Here is a 15,692-nt window from a genome sequence, read left to right on the forward strand (position 1 = left end):
CCCAAGCCTAAAATACCTATCTGGCCTTTTACAGAAGAAGCCCACCCTGGTCTAGGAACGGAAAAGCACTTGTGTGGAAGTGGGTATGTGCGTGGCAAGTGTTTCTCCTTTAGAAATATTATAAGGAGGGGCCTCACGCATGATGTGTTCTGCACCTTGCTTTTCCCCAGTTAGATACAACGAAGAGATTGTGCCATGACCCCCCCTGCAGCCCTGCCTCCTTTTGCTGGCTGTATACTAGTCCACTGCACCCCCTGCAGTAGATTATCACAACACAGCTCCACATAACACACGTTTAGGTTGTTTCCAGATGTTTGCTCGGAAAACGTTGCTGAAATAAATATCCTTGAGAACAAACATCTTTGCCTACGTATGTTATTCTGTCAAGAGGACAAATTCCTACCTATGAAATTTCTGAGGTCAAAGGCACGTGCAATTCATATTGAAAATCACTACCTCCCAACAGCTCATACCGGTTCTGTGCCTAACGACAGTATCTGTTTCCACACACGCTCCTAAGCCCTGGGCGTCATCACACAGTCTCTGCCAACCGGCTCGGCGGGAGAAAATGACTTCACTGCCAAAACATGCGTATCTCCGAGGGGGGCAGGTGCAAGGCTTTGGGCTGCATTTTCTGAGCTTCTGTCCTGTCCACCCAACGGACTCACCAGGTGCCTTCACGTCTGATCCTGAGCCCAGTCCAGGGCCAGGCCCAGAGCCCTGGGCCCGATGACCTTCAACTGGGTGGACAGAGGACTGAACGGAGGGCTGAGGGCCACAGAGGGCAGACTCACAGGCCAAACTTCGTAGCTTCAAAACCCTAATCTGCTCCTCACTAGCTGAGCGACCTTAGGTAAGTCACCTAACCTCTCTGTTCTTCAGTTCTCCTCCTCTACAAATGGAGAAAATAATGGTACCTAACAACCACGGGATCGCTGACAGGTAAACAAGGTAACGTGTGTATAGCCTTAAACACAAGTTCTGACACGCAGTGTTAGCAAGATGCCCATCCAGCAGGCCTGAGACCGCTCTCTCTAGAAAGGCCTCCTGGCCAGGCTGGCCTTTGGCTGGTGTCTGAGATCCTGGCTTTAGGAGGGCTCCCACCACCCCCTAACTAAGAGGGGCTCACTGCGCCTGGACTGTGCCAACGTGGTTTACGCCGACCACCTGCTTTCCTGGAATCTGGGTCCGTGCCAGGCAGAGGGCCACTACGTGACCAGCCCCCGGTAAACACCCTGGATGCTGAGTCTCCAGCGGGTGTTCCCGGTGGAGGACGCCCACCTGTCTTGTCACAAGTCACCGCTGAAGGAATGAGGCGGGCACTGTGTGACTCCCGGGGAGAGGGCTCTGGAAGCCTGTGTCTGGTCCCCACCCCACGCGCCCCTTCTCTCTGCTGATTCCGTCTGTCTCCTTCCACTCTACCAAACCACAGCCAAGAGCAGGGCCACATCTGCTGGGTCCTGTGAGCCCTCCTAGTGAGTCAGAGAACCTGGGCGTGGCCTTGGGGACCCTGACACTCATGGCAGGCAGTAAATCCAGCCACTACCATGACTCTCACCTGCCCTTAACCTCCCCCCTAAACACCACAGACGACGACACGGACCCCCATGCAGACCCCCGCCAGTACCTCCTTTTGGAGATTTTAGATTTGCAGAACTGAAAAGAGGCAGACCATGACTTTGGCCAATATCCCCGAACCAGAGCCCAGGATGCGCCCAGGAAGCCCACTGGGCTTAAGGTCACCGCAGGAGCCACAGGCTGTGCCCTGAAGGGACCGACCGGTGTGCAGGGGGCAGACAGAGAGACGGAAGGGGCGCCTCACCAAGACCAGGATGTTAGGCATGACGATGTTGTCGCTCTCTAGGCCGCGGGACTTGTCAGGCTGGAACTGGAAGCTGCGGTACTCGAGGAAGGACACCGTGTCATTGTCATTGAAGGTGATGTTACTCTTGTGTCTGAACTCCCTGTGGGCGAGGAAGCCGGTGGGTCAGCTGCCTGGGAGCCACAGGCCCTCGGATGTCTGCACCGAGCTGGGCCGCCTCCCCCGCATCTGTCCTCCCGCCGCCTGCCCACTGCAGGACGGGGCACCAAAGCCTCTGTCACCAAGTCCCAACACGCCCCCTCCCCCTGGCCAAGCCGCTGCTGTCCCTCCTCCGTCTCTTCCCGGGCTTCCCTGCTCCTCCGGGGTAGGCGGGGAGGGTGGTGGTTAGGAAAATGCACTCTGAAGACAGAGGGTGGGGACTTGAATCCTGTCTCCATCATTTACTACCCCAGCCTCAGTTTTCCCACCTATAAAATGGGAGTAATGGGACTTCCAGTGGGTAAGGCTCCGCACTTCCGTTGCAGGGGGCACGGGTTCAATCCCCGGTCGGGAACTAAGACCCCACATGCCACAGGGCGAGGCCAAAGATAAAATAAAATAAAATGGGAGTAATAACAAAACCTACTTCGTTAGGTCCCTACTTGTGAGGATTAAGTGAGTTAATGCTCATCAAGCAATTAAAATGGTTGTCAGATGCATAGAAAACCTGACAAATCAGCTGCCAGTTTCATTGCTGTTAGGCTGTCATTATTCTCTCTTGTTCTGCAAACTGTTCTCCACAGAGCATCCAGAAGAATCTTTGGAAAGGGGAAATCAGATCACGTCATCCTCTCGCTCACTACCCTCCTTTGCACGCAGGATAAAATCAAGCTCCTACTGTGGCCTCCGGGGTCCTCGCCATCTGACCCCATCCCGTTCTCGGGCCTCCTCTCTCCCACTATCCCCCCTCACTCCTAACACGCCAGCGTTTACGCTGCTTGGTTTTACCTTACTTGTCCACTTGTTTATTCCCTCCCCCTTCCCCATCGGAATGTCAGCTCCGTGAGGCAGGGGCTTTTGTCTGCCTTTAACAGTGAACTGAGGGACTTCCCTGCGGGTCCAGCGGCTAAGACTCCGCACCCCCAATGCGGGGGGCCTGGGTTCGATCCCTGGTCCGGGAACTAGATCGCACATGCGTGCCGCAACTAAGAGTTTGCACGCCGCAACTAAGACCTAGCGCAGCCAAATAAATAAATAAATATTTTTTAAAAAAAACAAAACAGGGCTTCCCTGGTGGCGCAGTGGTTGAGAGTCCGCCTGCCGATGCAGGGGACACGGGTTCGTGCCCCGGTCCGGGAAGATCCCACATGCCGCGGAGCGGCTGGGCCCGTGAGCCATGGCCGCTGAGCCTGCGCGTCCGGAGCCTGTGCTCCGCAACGGGAGAGGCCGCAACGGGAGAGGCCGCAGCGGTGAGAGGCCCGCGTACCGCAAAAAAAAAAAAAAAAAAAAAAAACAAAAAAAACCCGTGAACTGGCACACAGAGGGCACTCAATAAATGCTTACAGAATGAAGGAATAAATAGGAGCTTTGGCAAACCAGACTCAGCTCTGACATAGAAGCCTTTCTTGGGTGAGCTAAGCCAGGATCGAAGTTTCCTGAGGGCACACGGGCAGAGCAAGAAATCGGGGCTCGTCTTCCACAGGCCTCCCTGCCTCTTGGAAAACTGCTCGGGCCAATCCAACGAGCCCCGTAGCCACTGGAGATCTGCACCCTCCCAAAGAAAACGATCAGGCGAAGAGGCTGTGGCAGCAGTGGTCAGAGTGGAACGGAGCAGGACCCCAACAAATCCTTTCCATGTCCCCCATTTTTTTGTTTGTAGGAAATAGGCTTCATTCCGCTTCGTTGACCTCCCCTGAGTTCCAAAGGGTAGAAACAAACAGTTGCTAATCAGGAAAGGGAGGGAAGGGATGCAGAAACAAAGGAGGAGCAGTCAGGAAACAATAGTGCCGCCTTGGGGCAGAGACCTGGTTCCCCCTCAAGGGATACGCAGAGCAATATCTTTGAGCTCTTCTGCAGGAACTAAGGCCCCCACCCAGGTGGAGGATGGGAACTTCAGGCCGAGCACAGGATTCCTGGGACACCGTCCCGTTACCTCACCACCAACCAATCAGAAGAACGTTTTGCACCCAGTGGGAGGTGATGAAGGCTCTGACCCGCTCCCCAAATGACCTCCCTTTAAAAACTTCCATGGTCAAGCAGAAATCTTTGGAATTGGTTTTTGGACATGACAGGTTGCCGGCCTCCTGAATAAAGCAACCTTTCCTTTCCAACCAACACTTGCCTTTTTTTTTTTTTTTTTTTTTTTACTTTTTGGCCACACCTCATGGCATGTAGGATCTTAGTTTCCCGACCAGGGGAACTGTGCCCCCTTCAGTGGAAGCTCGGAGTCTTAGCCACTGGACTGCCAGGGAAGTCCCATCACTTGCCTTCTGAGAGGCGAGCAGCTGAACTCAGGTACCAATAATATGTTAACAGCTCACGTTTATTGAGCACTTACTACATGCCAGGCACTGTGCTGGGCTTTCCGCTAACCATCTTATCCAATCCTCATAACCACCCACAGTGCGTCATCCCCATTTTACAGAGGGGGAAACTGAGGCACAGGGAAGGAAAGGCCTGTGCCCACGGCCAGAGAGCTGCTGAGTGGCAAAGCCAGTCGCTCTCCAAGTCGCAAGCACTACAGCACCAGATTGGGAGAAGCAGGTTGACCTTGAACAAGCCCCACTACTGCGAGGGGCCTGTTTCCTCATCTGTAAAATGGGGTGATGACCTGAGTCCCAGCCCAGCCCCCTCCACCCTCACCTGTACACGTAGGGTCCGCGCTCCTGCACCTGCGGCTTCTGGCCTTGGAGGATCTCCTTGGGGTTGATGACATCGAAAAAGTAGACTGAGAGGTAGAAGGGGACGGGGATCTCCTTCCACATGTTGAAGGACAGGCTGCTGGGGTCGATGCGCACGTTCTGTGGGGGATGAGAGACAAACAGGTCGGTGAGGAGGAGGGCCAGGGCCCCCGCGCACCTACCCACCCGGCTCGGAAACAGCTGCCCGGTGCCAGCCTGTGCTGCAGACTCCACGGGCTCATCAGGGAAGGGGCTCCCTGGAGGGGCTGCTCTGGGGGTGGGAGGAGGTGGGAATGCTGCTCTGGAGTTGACATAATTCATGTTAATAGGTAAATATTATTTTGTACGTGTTTTTTTTTTTAAATAAATTCATTTTATTTTTTATTTATTTTATTTTTGGCTGCGTTGGGTCTTTGTTGCTGCGTGTGGGCTTTCTCTAGTTGCGGCGAGCGGGGGCTACTGTTTGTTGAGGTGCGCGGGCTTCTCATCGCGTTGTCTTCTCTTATTGCAGAGTACAGGTTCTAGGCACGTGACTTTCAGTAGTTGTGGCGCACGGGCTTAGTTGCTCCGCAGCACGTGGGATCTTCCTGGACCAGAGATCAAACCCGTATCCCCTGCACTGGCAGGCGGATTCTTAACCACTGCACCACCAGGGAAGCCCCTATGTGTTATTTTTAAAATGTGTTTTCATAACGGCAGCCTGATTGGGGGACCAGGAGGTGGTCACTGCTTGACCGCAGTACTTGGTCCCCAGCAGAAAGTGGGCTCTGTGTGCCCGATGCATCATTCACTCATTCATTCAACACACATTTTTTAAAAACTTTAGTATAATTGATTTACAATGTTCCAGGTGTACAGCAAAATATTCAATTTTACATATATATATTCTTTTTCAGATTCTTTTCTATTACAGGTTATTATAAGATATTGAATATAGTTCCTCATGCTATACAGTAGGTCCTTCTTGTTTACCTACTTTATATATAGTAGTGTGTATCTGTTAATCACAAATTCCTAATTTAGCTCTCCCCACCCCACTTCCCCTTTTGGTGACCATAGTTTGTTTTCTATGTCTGTCAACACACATTTATGGAGCACCTACTACAAGTCAGGCCCTCTTCTAAGAGCTGGGGATAGGAGAGCGAACAAGACAGACCCAGATCTCCAACATCGTGGGGCTCTTATTCCAGTAAGGGAAAGGTCTTCAATAATTAGGGTAAAGTGCATGCTATGTGACAGGGCATAGTGAAAACACAGCAGGGACAGGGAAGAAGACTGCAATTTTAAACAGAGGAATCAGGCAGGTGAAACGTAAGGAAAAACAAAAGGCCAAAACTAAACCAAAATTTAAAACTAAGGGCACTGAGGGGAACACGTGTATTTGGTGGTGGTGGGTAAGTCCATGTAGAAGCCACGGGCCGTGCAAAGGCCCTGAGGCAGGGAGGAGCTGAGACAGAGCATTCAGGAACAGCAAGGAGGCCAACATGGCCAGAGCAGACTCTATGAGGGGGAGAGCAGAAGGAGATGAGAACAGAAGCAGTTTTCCACGAAAAGCCAGCAAGGCAGAAATTTATATAAATTATAAATCTCCAGATTTATAAAGCTTGGCCAAAACTTGATTTCCTTAAACGGCGGAAGATAACAGGTCTGAAGCTCACTCGGCGTGTCTGTCTGTCAGATACACTGGCCTCTAATCCCTGCTTCGCTCCTCAGCTCTGAGCTCCCTGCCCCAGTGACACAGGAGGTCCCCCCAGTGCCACCCAACCCCGCCCCCGCCCAGCCTGACCCAGCCCATCACATAGACGCTCGATGTTGCAAAGCTAGATGTCTGGGCAGCTTGCGTCACCCTCACCCTTTCTTTGAACGTGGTCTTCCAGGACAAGGACAGCCACCCCCACTGTCCCCAAACAGACTGTCCCAGAACCAATTGGCAGCAGCCCCAGAGGAGGCAGAAGGCTGGAGTTGGAGGTCAGGCTCGGCCCCATGTCCCCAACCGGCAGGCTCTGGGAAGGAGCAGATTTGGAGGGAGTCTGACCCGAGGGCGCTTCGGGCAAGTTAGTCAGCCCTGAACCTCAGTTGTCCCATCTGTACAATGGGGCCAGTGACTCTATGGCCTCAGCTGTGCCTCATTTGACCTACGTGGCACTTAAATGAAGAAAAGTTGAACTCATTGTCAAGAAAACAAAAAACTGGGAGATTTAGCACAAAATCTGGACTTCAGGGTTCTCTTGCAAATATCAGGAGATCAGAGACTTGCCTTCAGGTGTAACAATCCTTTATTGATAAACACGTCTTCCTACCAGCTACGGGAGTCACAAGGATCGTTTTTATAACCCGAACATCCAGTACCTGCGAATAAAGGTGACTAGTAAACATGGTTCGTACAAAGCAACAAAAAAAGGGTATTTCCCTGCTGGAGAGGGTGTGCGGAAAAGAGAATCCTCCTACACTGTTGGTGGCAATGTAAATTGGTGCAGCCATTATGAAGAACAGTATGGAGGTTCCTCAAAAAACTAAAAATAGGGGGCTTCCCCAGTGGAGCATTGTTTGAGAGTCCACCTGCCGATGCAGGGGACATGGGTTCGTGCCCCGGTCCGGGAGGATCTCACATGCTGCGGAGCGGCTGGGCCCGTGAGCCATGGCTGCTGAGCCTGCGCGTCCGGAGCCTGTGGCCACAACAGTGAGAGGCCCGCATACTGCAAAAAAAAATAAACAAAAAAAAAAACTACAAATAGAATTACCATATGATCCAGCAATCCCACCCTTGGGTATGTATCCGGAGAAAACTCTAATTCGAAAAGATACATGCACCTCAGTGTTCACTGCAGCACTATTTACAATAGCCAGGTCATGGAAGCAGCCTAAATGTCCATCGACAGATGAATGGATAAAGAAGATGTGGTACACATATACAGTGGAGTATTACGCCGCAAAAAAAGAGTGAAATAATGCCATTTGCAGCAACATGGATGGACCTAGAGATGATCATACTAAGTGAAGTAAGTCAGACAGAGAAAGACAAATACCATATGATATCACTTATCTGTGGAGTCTAAAAAAAATGATACGAATGAACTTATTTACAAAACAGAAACAGACTCACAGACACAGAAAACAAATTTACGGTTACCAAAGGGAAATTAGGAGGTTGGGATAAACATATAGGCACTACTATATATAAATCACTTTGCTGTACACCTGAAACTAACACAACAGTGTAAATCAACTATACTCCAATATAAAACTAAAAAAAAAAAAAAACCAAAACCACAAGCATTTTCCAAGCAGGCCTGTGTGTCAGGTGCTTGTTCTAGACTCTTCACCGCATTGTCACTTCCCTGACTAGCACCACAGTCCTTCGAGGCAGCCACTATTATTATTATTACTATCATTATCATTACTATTATTATTATTGGTTTCCTCTGTCAGTTTCAATGAAGACGTAAGTGAGGGCGTTTGGTGTGCGGTGCAGGAGGAGCCTGGGTCCACTGTGACAGGTGACAGCTGACCTCTTCAGTGCGAGGGAAAAGGCCACGAGACCCTGGTGGGGGCCGGCCCTGAGCGCTTCTCTCCCAAATGTAAGGCAGGGCGGGGGACGCCAGCATCCGCGCCTCCCAGCCCCCAGCCCTGGAGCCGCAGGGCCCAATAAGGGCACATCCCGGGCCGGCCAGGAGAAGGGGAGGAGGAACGGAGTGGTAGTCCCCGTGTAGAGCTGTAGCGAGGGCCCGTGCCCGGCTCAGTCCTGGCACATACAACCAAGAGGGCAATTCGGGTGAGCACGGAGGTGGGGGGAGACATGGTGAACGGAAGGGGTCACCCCCCTAAAACAAAGGCAGCAGCTGCAACTTCCCTCCGGGCCCCTGAGATCCCCGGGGCTTGGGTTTTTCCAGCTCCTCCCATGTTTAGTGAGCTGCCAGGACTCCAGATGTTTCTATGGCATCTCCCAAATGTTTCAATGGCAGCAACTTATTTTTCAAACTCAAACACACCCGGGAGGCAGATCGCACATCTTCAGGCCACGGCTGGACCCCTGGGATGCCCCTTTGCCATGCCTGCCGGAGCACCGCACCTGCACCAGCTCCCGGAGGGGGTGACCTCTCCGTGTTACGGCGGGGGCGGGGCTGGGGCCCGAGAGGCTGGGTAGCTCTCCCCCTCCCCACCGGCCCACAGCAGGTCCCACCCCAGAGGCCATTCCCCTGCTCCCTCCCACCGGCCACAGGCTTGGAGAGTGGAATCCAAACGTCAGCCTGGAGGCTGCTCCCGCGGTTGCAGGCGGGGTGGGGGGTGGGGGCGAGGGGGGCGGTTGTTAGTCATGCGGGATGGAAATCCTCAAATTTTAACCCAAAGCCACAAAGACAGGCCCACAGGGAGGAGCGACAGAGGGGCGGTGGCTTCATGCCCTCTCTCCATCCCCCGTCCACAGAACAGATACACAGGGGGCTAGTAGGTAGGGGGCCCGCCTGTCCTGGCTTCAGTCAGCGCACTCGGCCAGGAGAAAACGCGACATCAATCCAGTGTCCTTTTTATGCGTTTGGGATAAAATGTAACAGGGAAGAGCCACATCAGACTCCAGGTTGGATCTGTTTCTTTCACTTTAACCTTTGCTTTCTGGTGCTTTTGTTCACTTGAAGGACTCTGTCTATACAGAATGGCCTTCCTCGGGGAACCCCGCCCCTCTGCCTGAACTTAAACCAAAGTGCCTTTGTTCAGGGCAGCATCCCGGCCCCTGTCCACCTGTGGACGGCTGCAGGAAAGAAGAAATGAACACATCCCCTCCCCGAGGCTGGCCGTTCCAGGTGATATTCGCAAAACTTATGGCCTTTTTACTTTACTTCCTCATCTCCTGCCCCTCTCTGTGCTATAAAAGAAACTAGCATCCAAACCCTGTAAGACGGTTACTTTGAGACATTAGTCCGCTGTCTTCTCCGTCTGCTAGCTTTACTAATGAATAGTCATATAGACAATGGACTCGAGGACACGGGGAGGGGACGGGGAAGCTGGGACGAGGTGAGAGAGTAGCACCGACATATACACACTACCAAACGTAAACTAGACAGCTAGTGGGAAGCAGCCACATAGCACAGGGAGATCAGCTCGGTGCTCTGTGTCCACCTAGAGGGGGGGATAGGGAGGTGATATGGGGATATATGTATACATACAGCCGATTCACCTTGTTATACAGCAGAAACTAACACAACATTTAAAGCAATTATACTCCAATAAAAATGTTTAAAAAAAAAATTCGTATTCCCCGCCTCAACACCTCGTCTCCGATTTATTGGCCTGTCATGCGGCGAGCAGAGCAAGCTTGGACTCAGTAGCAAAAACATACAACATGAGATCTACCCTCTTAGCAAATATTTCAATATACAGTGCAGTATTGCTAACTCTTACTTATGCATAACTACTGTTACTACTACTACTATTACTACTACTACTATTACTACTAATAATAATAACAAACATAAATAAAGAGGTTGGGAGGAAACTTTCGGAGGTGATGGACGTCTTCACAACACAGATCGTGGTGGTGGTTTCACAGGTGTATACTTCTCTCCAAACTCATCGAGTTGCATAATTATATACATATGGCTTTTTAAAATGTCAATCATACCTCAATAAAGTGGTTTAAAATTTTAAAAAGTTTCCAGTTCCTGCCTCCCTCCCCCAGCCCTGTTTCTCTGCAAAGGTAGCTGGACCCGGACAAGGCTTTTCTGGAATTCGGAATACCTCGGTGCTTTCCTAATCTCCTGGCCTGCCCACCCGGTTCAGGGATAAATCAGCGCCAAACCGATGAGTCACCAGATGGAAGCCATGTGTCTCTCCCTCCAACAGGAGGGCTTTGGGGGCCCTGGGGTCCCACCCCTGTTCATTGGGCAATCTCCTGTGACCCAGCTCTGCCTTCTGGGATAAGTTCCTGATCCTCTCTGCACCTCAGTTTCCTCATCCATAAGATGGGTGTAATGATAGCGTCCAAAATAAGTGGGTGTGTCGAGGTAAAGTGCTTAGAACAGGGTCCAGTAGAGCCTGGGGACCCAGAAGTTCAGCCATGCAGTTACCTGGCACCAAGTGACCAGCCCTTCCTCCTCCCCCGTCACTGCCCCACCTCCAGTGGGGGTCGGACTTTGCACTGCTTGCCATCCACAGGATAACTTTGTTTCGGTCACAACGGACCAGAGGCATCAGGACCAGGCAGCTGATTAGATAACAGTGCACAGGCCAAGCTGAGGGCCTTTTGACTAACATCTGATTCTATCCCTGCCCCCTCCCCTAAGGTCAAAGATCACAGCCCGAAAACAAAGACTGAGAGAGAAGGCCAAGGTGATCCCTCGTTGGACGGCACTCCCTTTTATCCAACCAGATTCTCCAGGCTCATTCTGGACAGTCAGGAGGGCTGCCTGGAAGAGAGGTCACGTGAGCTGGGGATTGAAAAAAGGAGTTGGGCTTTGCCAGGAAAAGAAGATGGAGAGGGCGGTCCTGGCAGGAGCCCAGCCTCTGCAAAGGCTAGGAAGCCTTTAAGACCATGACTTACCTAAATGTCCATCAATCACAAATATGTTTTTAAAACAACTCAAACATCCACAATGGATAAGCCAACTGCTGTGCAACTGCTGATAAATGCCACATGGATGAACCTCAAAAGCCTATGATACGGACTTCCGTGGCGGTCCAGTGGTTAAGACTCTGAGCTGCCAAGGCAGGGGGCACAGGTTCGATCCCTGGTTGGGGAACTAAGATCCCGCATGCCGCACGACGAGACCAAAAAAAAAAAAAAAAAAAATAGACAAAAAAGCCTATGTTAAATTGAAAAAGCCAGATGCAAAAAGCTACATACTATATGATTTCACTTATATGACATTGTGGAAAAGGGAAAACTCTAGGGACAGAAACCAGATCAGTGGTTGCCAGGGGCTTGGGGGAGGGAGGAAGCTGACTGCAAAAGGGCATCAGGAAGCTATTTGGGGTGATGAAAGTGTCCCATCCCTTGATTTTAGCTGCCACACTGCTGAGGTATATACATTTGATAAAGCTCATCAAACTACACTTAAAAAGGATGAATGTTATGGATGAACCTTGAAAACACGACACTAAGATTTTCTGACAGTTTTATTGAGATCTGATTCAGATACCACACAATTTATCCATTTTAAGTGTACGACTCAATGTTTTTTAGTCTAGTCTCAGAGTTGCGCAGCCACCACCACCATCTAATCTCAGAACATTTTCAGCACCCAAAACAAAACCGTAGGGCTTCCCTGGTGGCGCAGTGGTTGAGAGTCCGCCTGCCGAGGCAGGGGACGCGGGTTCGTGACCCGGTCCGGGAAGATCCCACGTGTCGCGGAGCGGCTGGGCCCGTGAGCAGTGGCCGCTGAGCCTGCGCGTCCGGAGCCTGTGCTCCGCAACAGGAGAGGCCACAGCAGTGAGAGGCCCGCGTACCGCAAAAAAAAAAAAAAAAAAAAACCGTATTAGCACTCAATTCTCTCCTCCAGCCCCTGGCAACCACCAATCTACTTTCTGTCTCTATGGATTTGCCTTTTCTCAGATAAAGAGAATCATACAAGTCTTCAAATGTGTCCATAATTCTCTATTTCTTAAAAACAAGCAGAGACACAAAAGGCCACATATGTCTTCTTTCACTTAGCAAAATGCTATCAAGGTCCTCATCAATTCATCCTTTTTATGTGCAGTTCGTTGAGCTTTATCCAATGTATATACCTCACCAGTGTGGCAAAATCAAGAGACGGGACACTTTCATCAAGCCTTTTGTAAAAGGGTGTATATGAGCACATGTATGTTCACAGCAGCATTATCCACAGTAGCCAATAGCTGGAGCAAGCCAAGTGTCCATCGACGAATGAGTGGATAAATGCAGTGTGCTGTATCCAGTGGTATTCAGCCTTAAAAAAGAAGGAAATTCTGACACAGGCTATATACCATGGATGAACTTTGAAAACATTACTAAGTGAAATAAGCCAGTCACAAAAGGACACACACTGTATGATTCCATTTACGTGAAGTGTCTAGAATAAGCAAGAGAGTTCCCTGGTGGCCTCGTGGTTAGGATTCCGGGTTTTCACTGCTGTGGCCCAGGTTCAATTGCCGGTCGGGGAACTGAAATCCTGCAAGCTGCGCAGCGCGGCCAAAAAAAAAAAAAAAAAAAAAGAATAGGCAAATCCATAGGGACAGAAAGCAGCCTGGTGGTTGCCAGGGAAGCATGGGGAGTGAGTCCTTAATGGGTATAGGGTTTCCTTTTGGGGTGAAGATGTTCTGGAACTAGACAGTGGTAACGGCTGCAGAACATTGTGAATGTACTAAATACCACTCAATTGTACGCTTTTTAGCACTTTAAATGGTGAGCTTTAGGTAAGTGAATCTCAGCACAATTTAAAAAAGAAAAAAGGGCTTCCCTGGTGGCGCAGTGGTTGAGAGTCCGCCTGCCGATGCAGCAGACACGGGTTCGTGCCCCGGTCCGGGAGGATCCCACGTGCCGCGGAGCGGCTGGGCCCGTGAGCCGTGGCCGCTGAGCCTACGCGTCCGGAGCCTGTGCTCCGCAACGGGAGAGGCCACAGCGGTGAGAGGCCCGCGTACCGCAAAAAAAAAAAAAAAAAAAAAAGATTAACTGCAAATTAAAACGAGGTATTTCCCAAAAGAGGGACACAAATTACGTCACCTGAGAAAACCAAGTGCGGGTAAAGGTGTGGGGAAACGGAAGTGTCCCAGAACGTAGCACGGCACGCCGCCATGACCCTGCGGTCCCCTGCTCTGCACGCTGGCTCTCAGACACTGCCGGCCCCGCCCAGGACCACGACCTACACACCTGGGGTGACTGAAACAAGCTTCAGGAAAGAACACGCGCCTTTCCAATATGATGCCACCGCCACTCCCAACGGATTATTTGCTCCTCCGAGATTCTCTCCCAGTCCATTCTGTTTTCACAGTCTCGGCCCCCACTGAGCTCAGCCTTCTCACATCCCTCTATCGGATCACAGCCCACAGGTGGACAACTGCGCCCTAGAGACAGTCCCACGTGCGTGCGAGAGGGCTGCAAAAGGATCGTCGAGGGACTTCCCTGGCAGTCCGGAGGTTAAGGCTCCCAGCTTCTACTGCAGGGGGCACAGGTCCGATCCCTGGTCGGGGAACTAAGATCCTGCATGCCTCAGAAGCGTCGAATCTCGAAAAGGAACAGACGGTTCCGCAGCAGATTCTCAGCCAGAGATAAATCGGGCTTCTGCACACAACTAGATCAGGCAAAATGAGCGAAAGGACCGGGTCTACCTGGATAAGGCTCAGAGAAAGAATCCTGAGTGAAAAAAAAGGCAAGCTGCAGAAAGGTAACGGTCACTATTGGCTCTTCACATGAATTTTTCAAACACACAAAATAATGTGGAACATTTTATTTCTTGAAAATGATATTAATCTAAAAGCTGCCAGCTCAGCACTGGTCTATAAGTCCCTCCATCTGGTCTAGCCCCTGGGGCCTCTCCAGGCCCCACACCCTACCATGTCCCTGTCACTCACTCAGCCCGTCCATGCTGGCCTCCTTGCTGTCCCCTGTATATGCAGGCACACTCCTGCCCCAGGGCATTTGCATGGGCTGTTCTCTCTGCCCTCAATGTTTTTCCTGAGGTAGCAGCATGGTCAAATCTCTCGCCTCTCCTAATCTTTCCTCACATGCCCCCTTCTCGGGAAGACCCCCTTCAAATTCCTGAACACCCCCCAACCTACTCTGGCTTTTCCATAGTCCTTGTGTCCTTCCGGCATAATTATAATCGATTGTGTCTCTTGTTCTTCACCTGTCTGCCCCGCTAGATCATAAACCCACCAGGACTGGATGCTCAGCTGCTCACTGATGTGTCTCCAGGGCCTGGCACCGTGCTCAGCAATGTGAGCTCGGGAACAAACAGAATCAAAGCAGAAACGTCCAGAGAGCGGTGATCTGCTTTCTCCTTTGTGTATGTTTTAAAAAGCTCGTAATTGAGGGAATTTGGGGAGGCGGGCATGCTGCGCAGCTTGCAGGATCTTGGGTGTCTGACCAGGGATTGAACCCAGGCCCACAGCAGTGAAAGCACAGAGTCCTAACCACTGGACCGCCAGGGAATTCCCGAGATAATTTTTTTTTTTTTTTTAAATACACAGAGAGCATGGCCTATCCGGGGCCCAAGCAGCTCAGTGGACGTGTGATGGAACAAATAGAAATTTCACGTTTCAATTAAATACATCTTAAAAATTACCATTTTAACAAAAATGTGAGCTGCAACCTCACAGGCCAGGCCACAGCCTCAGGACTGGGGTAAACGGATGAGGAGCCGCAGACCACTATCTCATCCAAGGGTGGTCCCACCTCCAACAGACCCCATCTCCTTTCCGGGCCAGGCAGTGAGGACCCTGCCAGGGAAGGGGCAGAGCAGATGGTCCTGAGGCCCGGAGGATGCGGGGTGAGGGACACCAGACCAGGCTTCTGCTTCACAGAGAGGCCAGCGGAAGGCAGGGGAGAGGTCCAGGCCTCACATGGCTGGCCCTCCAGGGGCCTCCGGCCAGCCAGGCAGGCCTCCTGCACACGCAAGGGATGAGCTTGGAGTAGAGAAGCAGGCAGAGGCTGGCAGGGACCCCATGACTCCGGGGACCTCTACCCTCACCCTCAGGAGCCAGCAGCCAGAGCACGGGACCCCAGCTCACAGAGGCCAGAAAAAGCGTCTCCTGCTGGGTCCCGAGGGCCAGGAAGTCCGTGACCCCGGTGAAACCACCTACCAGGAAATCTCCTCCCGCCCACCTCCCGAGCAGTAAAGCATCTGCGTTAGGCCCCCTGGGCCGCTGGAACAAAGTCACACGCTGGGTGACTTAAAACATGTATCCTCTCCCAGTTCTGGAGGCCGGAAGTCCGAAATCAAGGTATGGGCAGGGCCGTGCTCCTTCGGGAGGCGGGAGGCTCCCGGGGAGGCTCCTAACTTGCTCGCCCAGCTCCTGGTGGTCTCAGGCTTTCCTAGGCGTAT

At 51.6% G+C, this 15,692-nt stretch overlaps 1 protein-coding gene across 9 annotated transcripts in view; it reads right to left on the bottom strand.

Moving 5' to 3' along the window:
• Nucleotides 1-15,692, bottom strand: part of SCARB1 (scavenger receptor class B member 1) — a 74,738-nt gene that overhangs the window by 31,967 nt on the left and 27,079 nt on the right. For 6 of the 9 annotated variants that reach the window (XR_010836821.1, XM_059041068.2, XM_059041066.2 and 3 more), the window contains exons 2-3: nucleotides 4,664-4,821; nucleotides 1,823-1,964 (exon numbers count right to left, since the gene is read on the bottom strand). Coding sequence is in view for 8 of the 9 variants with exons in the window: in XM_059041068.2 (XP_058897051.1) it covers nucleotides 1,823-1,964; nucleotides 4,664-4,821 (300 nt within the window). In the remaining variant the exon portion in view is untranslated. Of the gene's footprint in view, nucleotides 1-1,822; nucleotides 1,965-4,663; nucleotides 4,822-6,958; nucleotides 7,051-15,692 lie in introns of all 9 variants that reach the window. The other 3 variants (XM_067014879.1, XM_067014877.1, XM_067014875.1) reach the window with 1 other exon arrangement.

The sequence above is a fragment of the Kogia breviceps genome, chromosome 15 (assembly GCF_026419965.1).
Source record: "Kogia breviceps isolate mKogBre1 chromosome 15, mKogBre1 haplotype 1, whole genome shotgun sequence".
NCBI lineage: Eukaryota > Metazoa > Chordata > Mammalia > Artiodactyla > Physeteridae > Kogia > Kogia breviceps.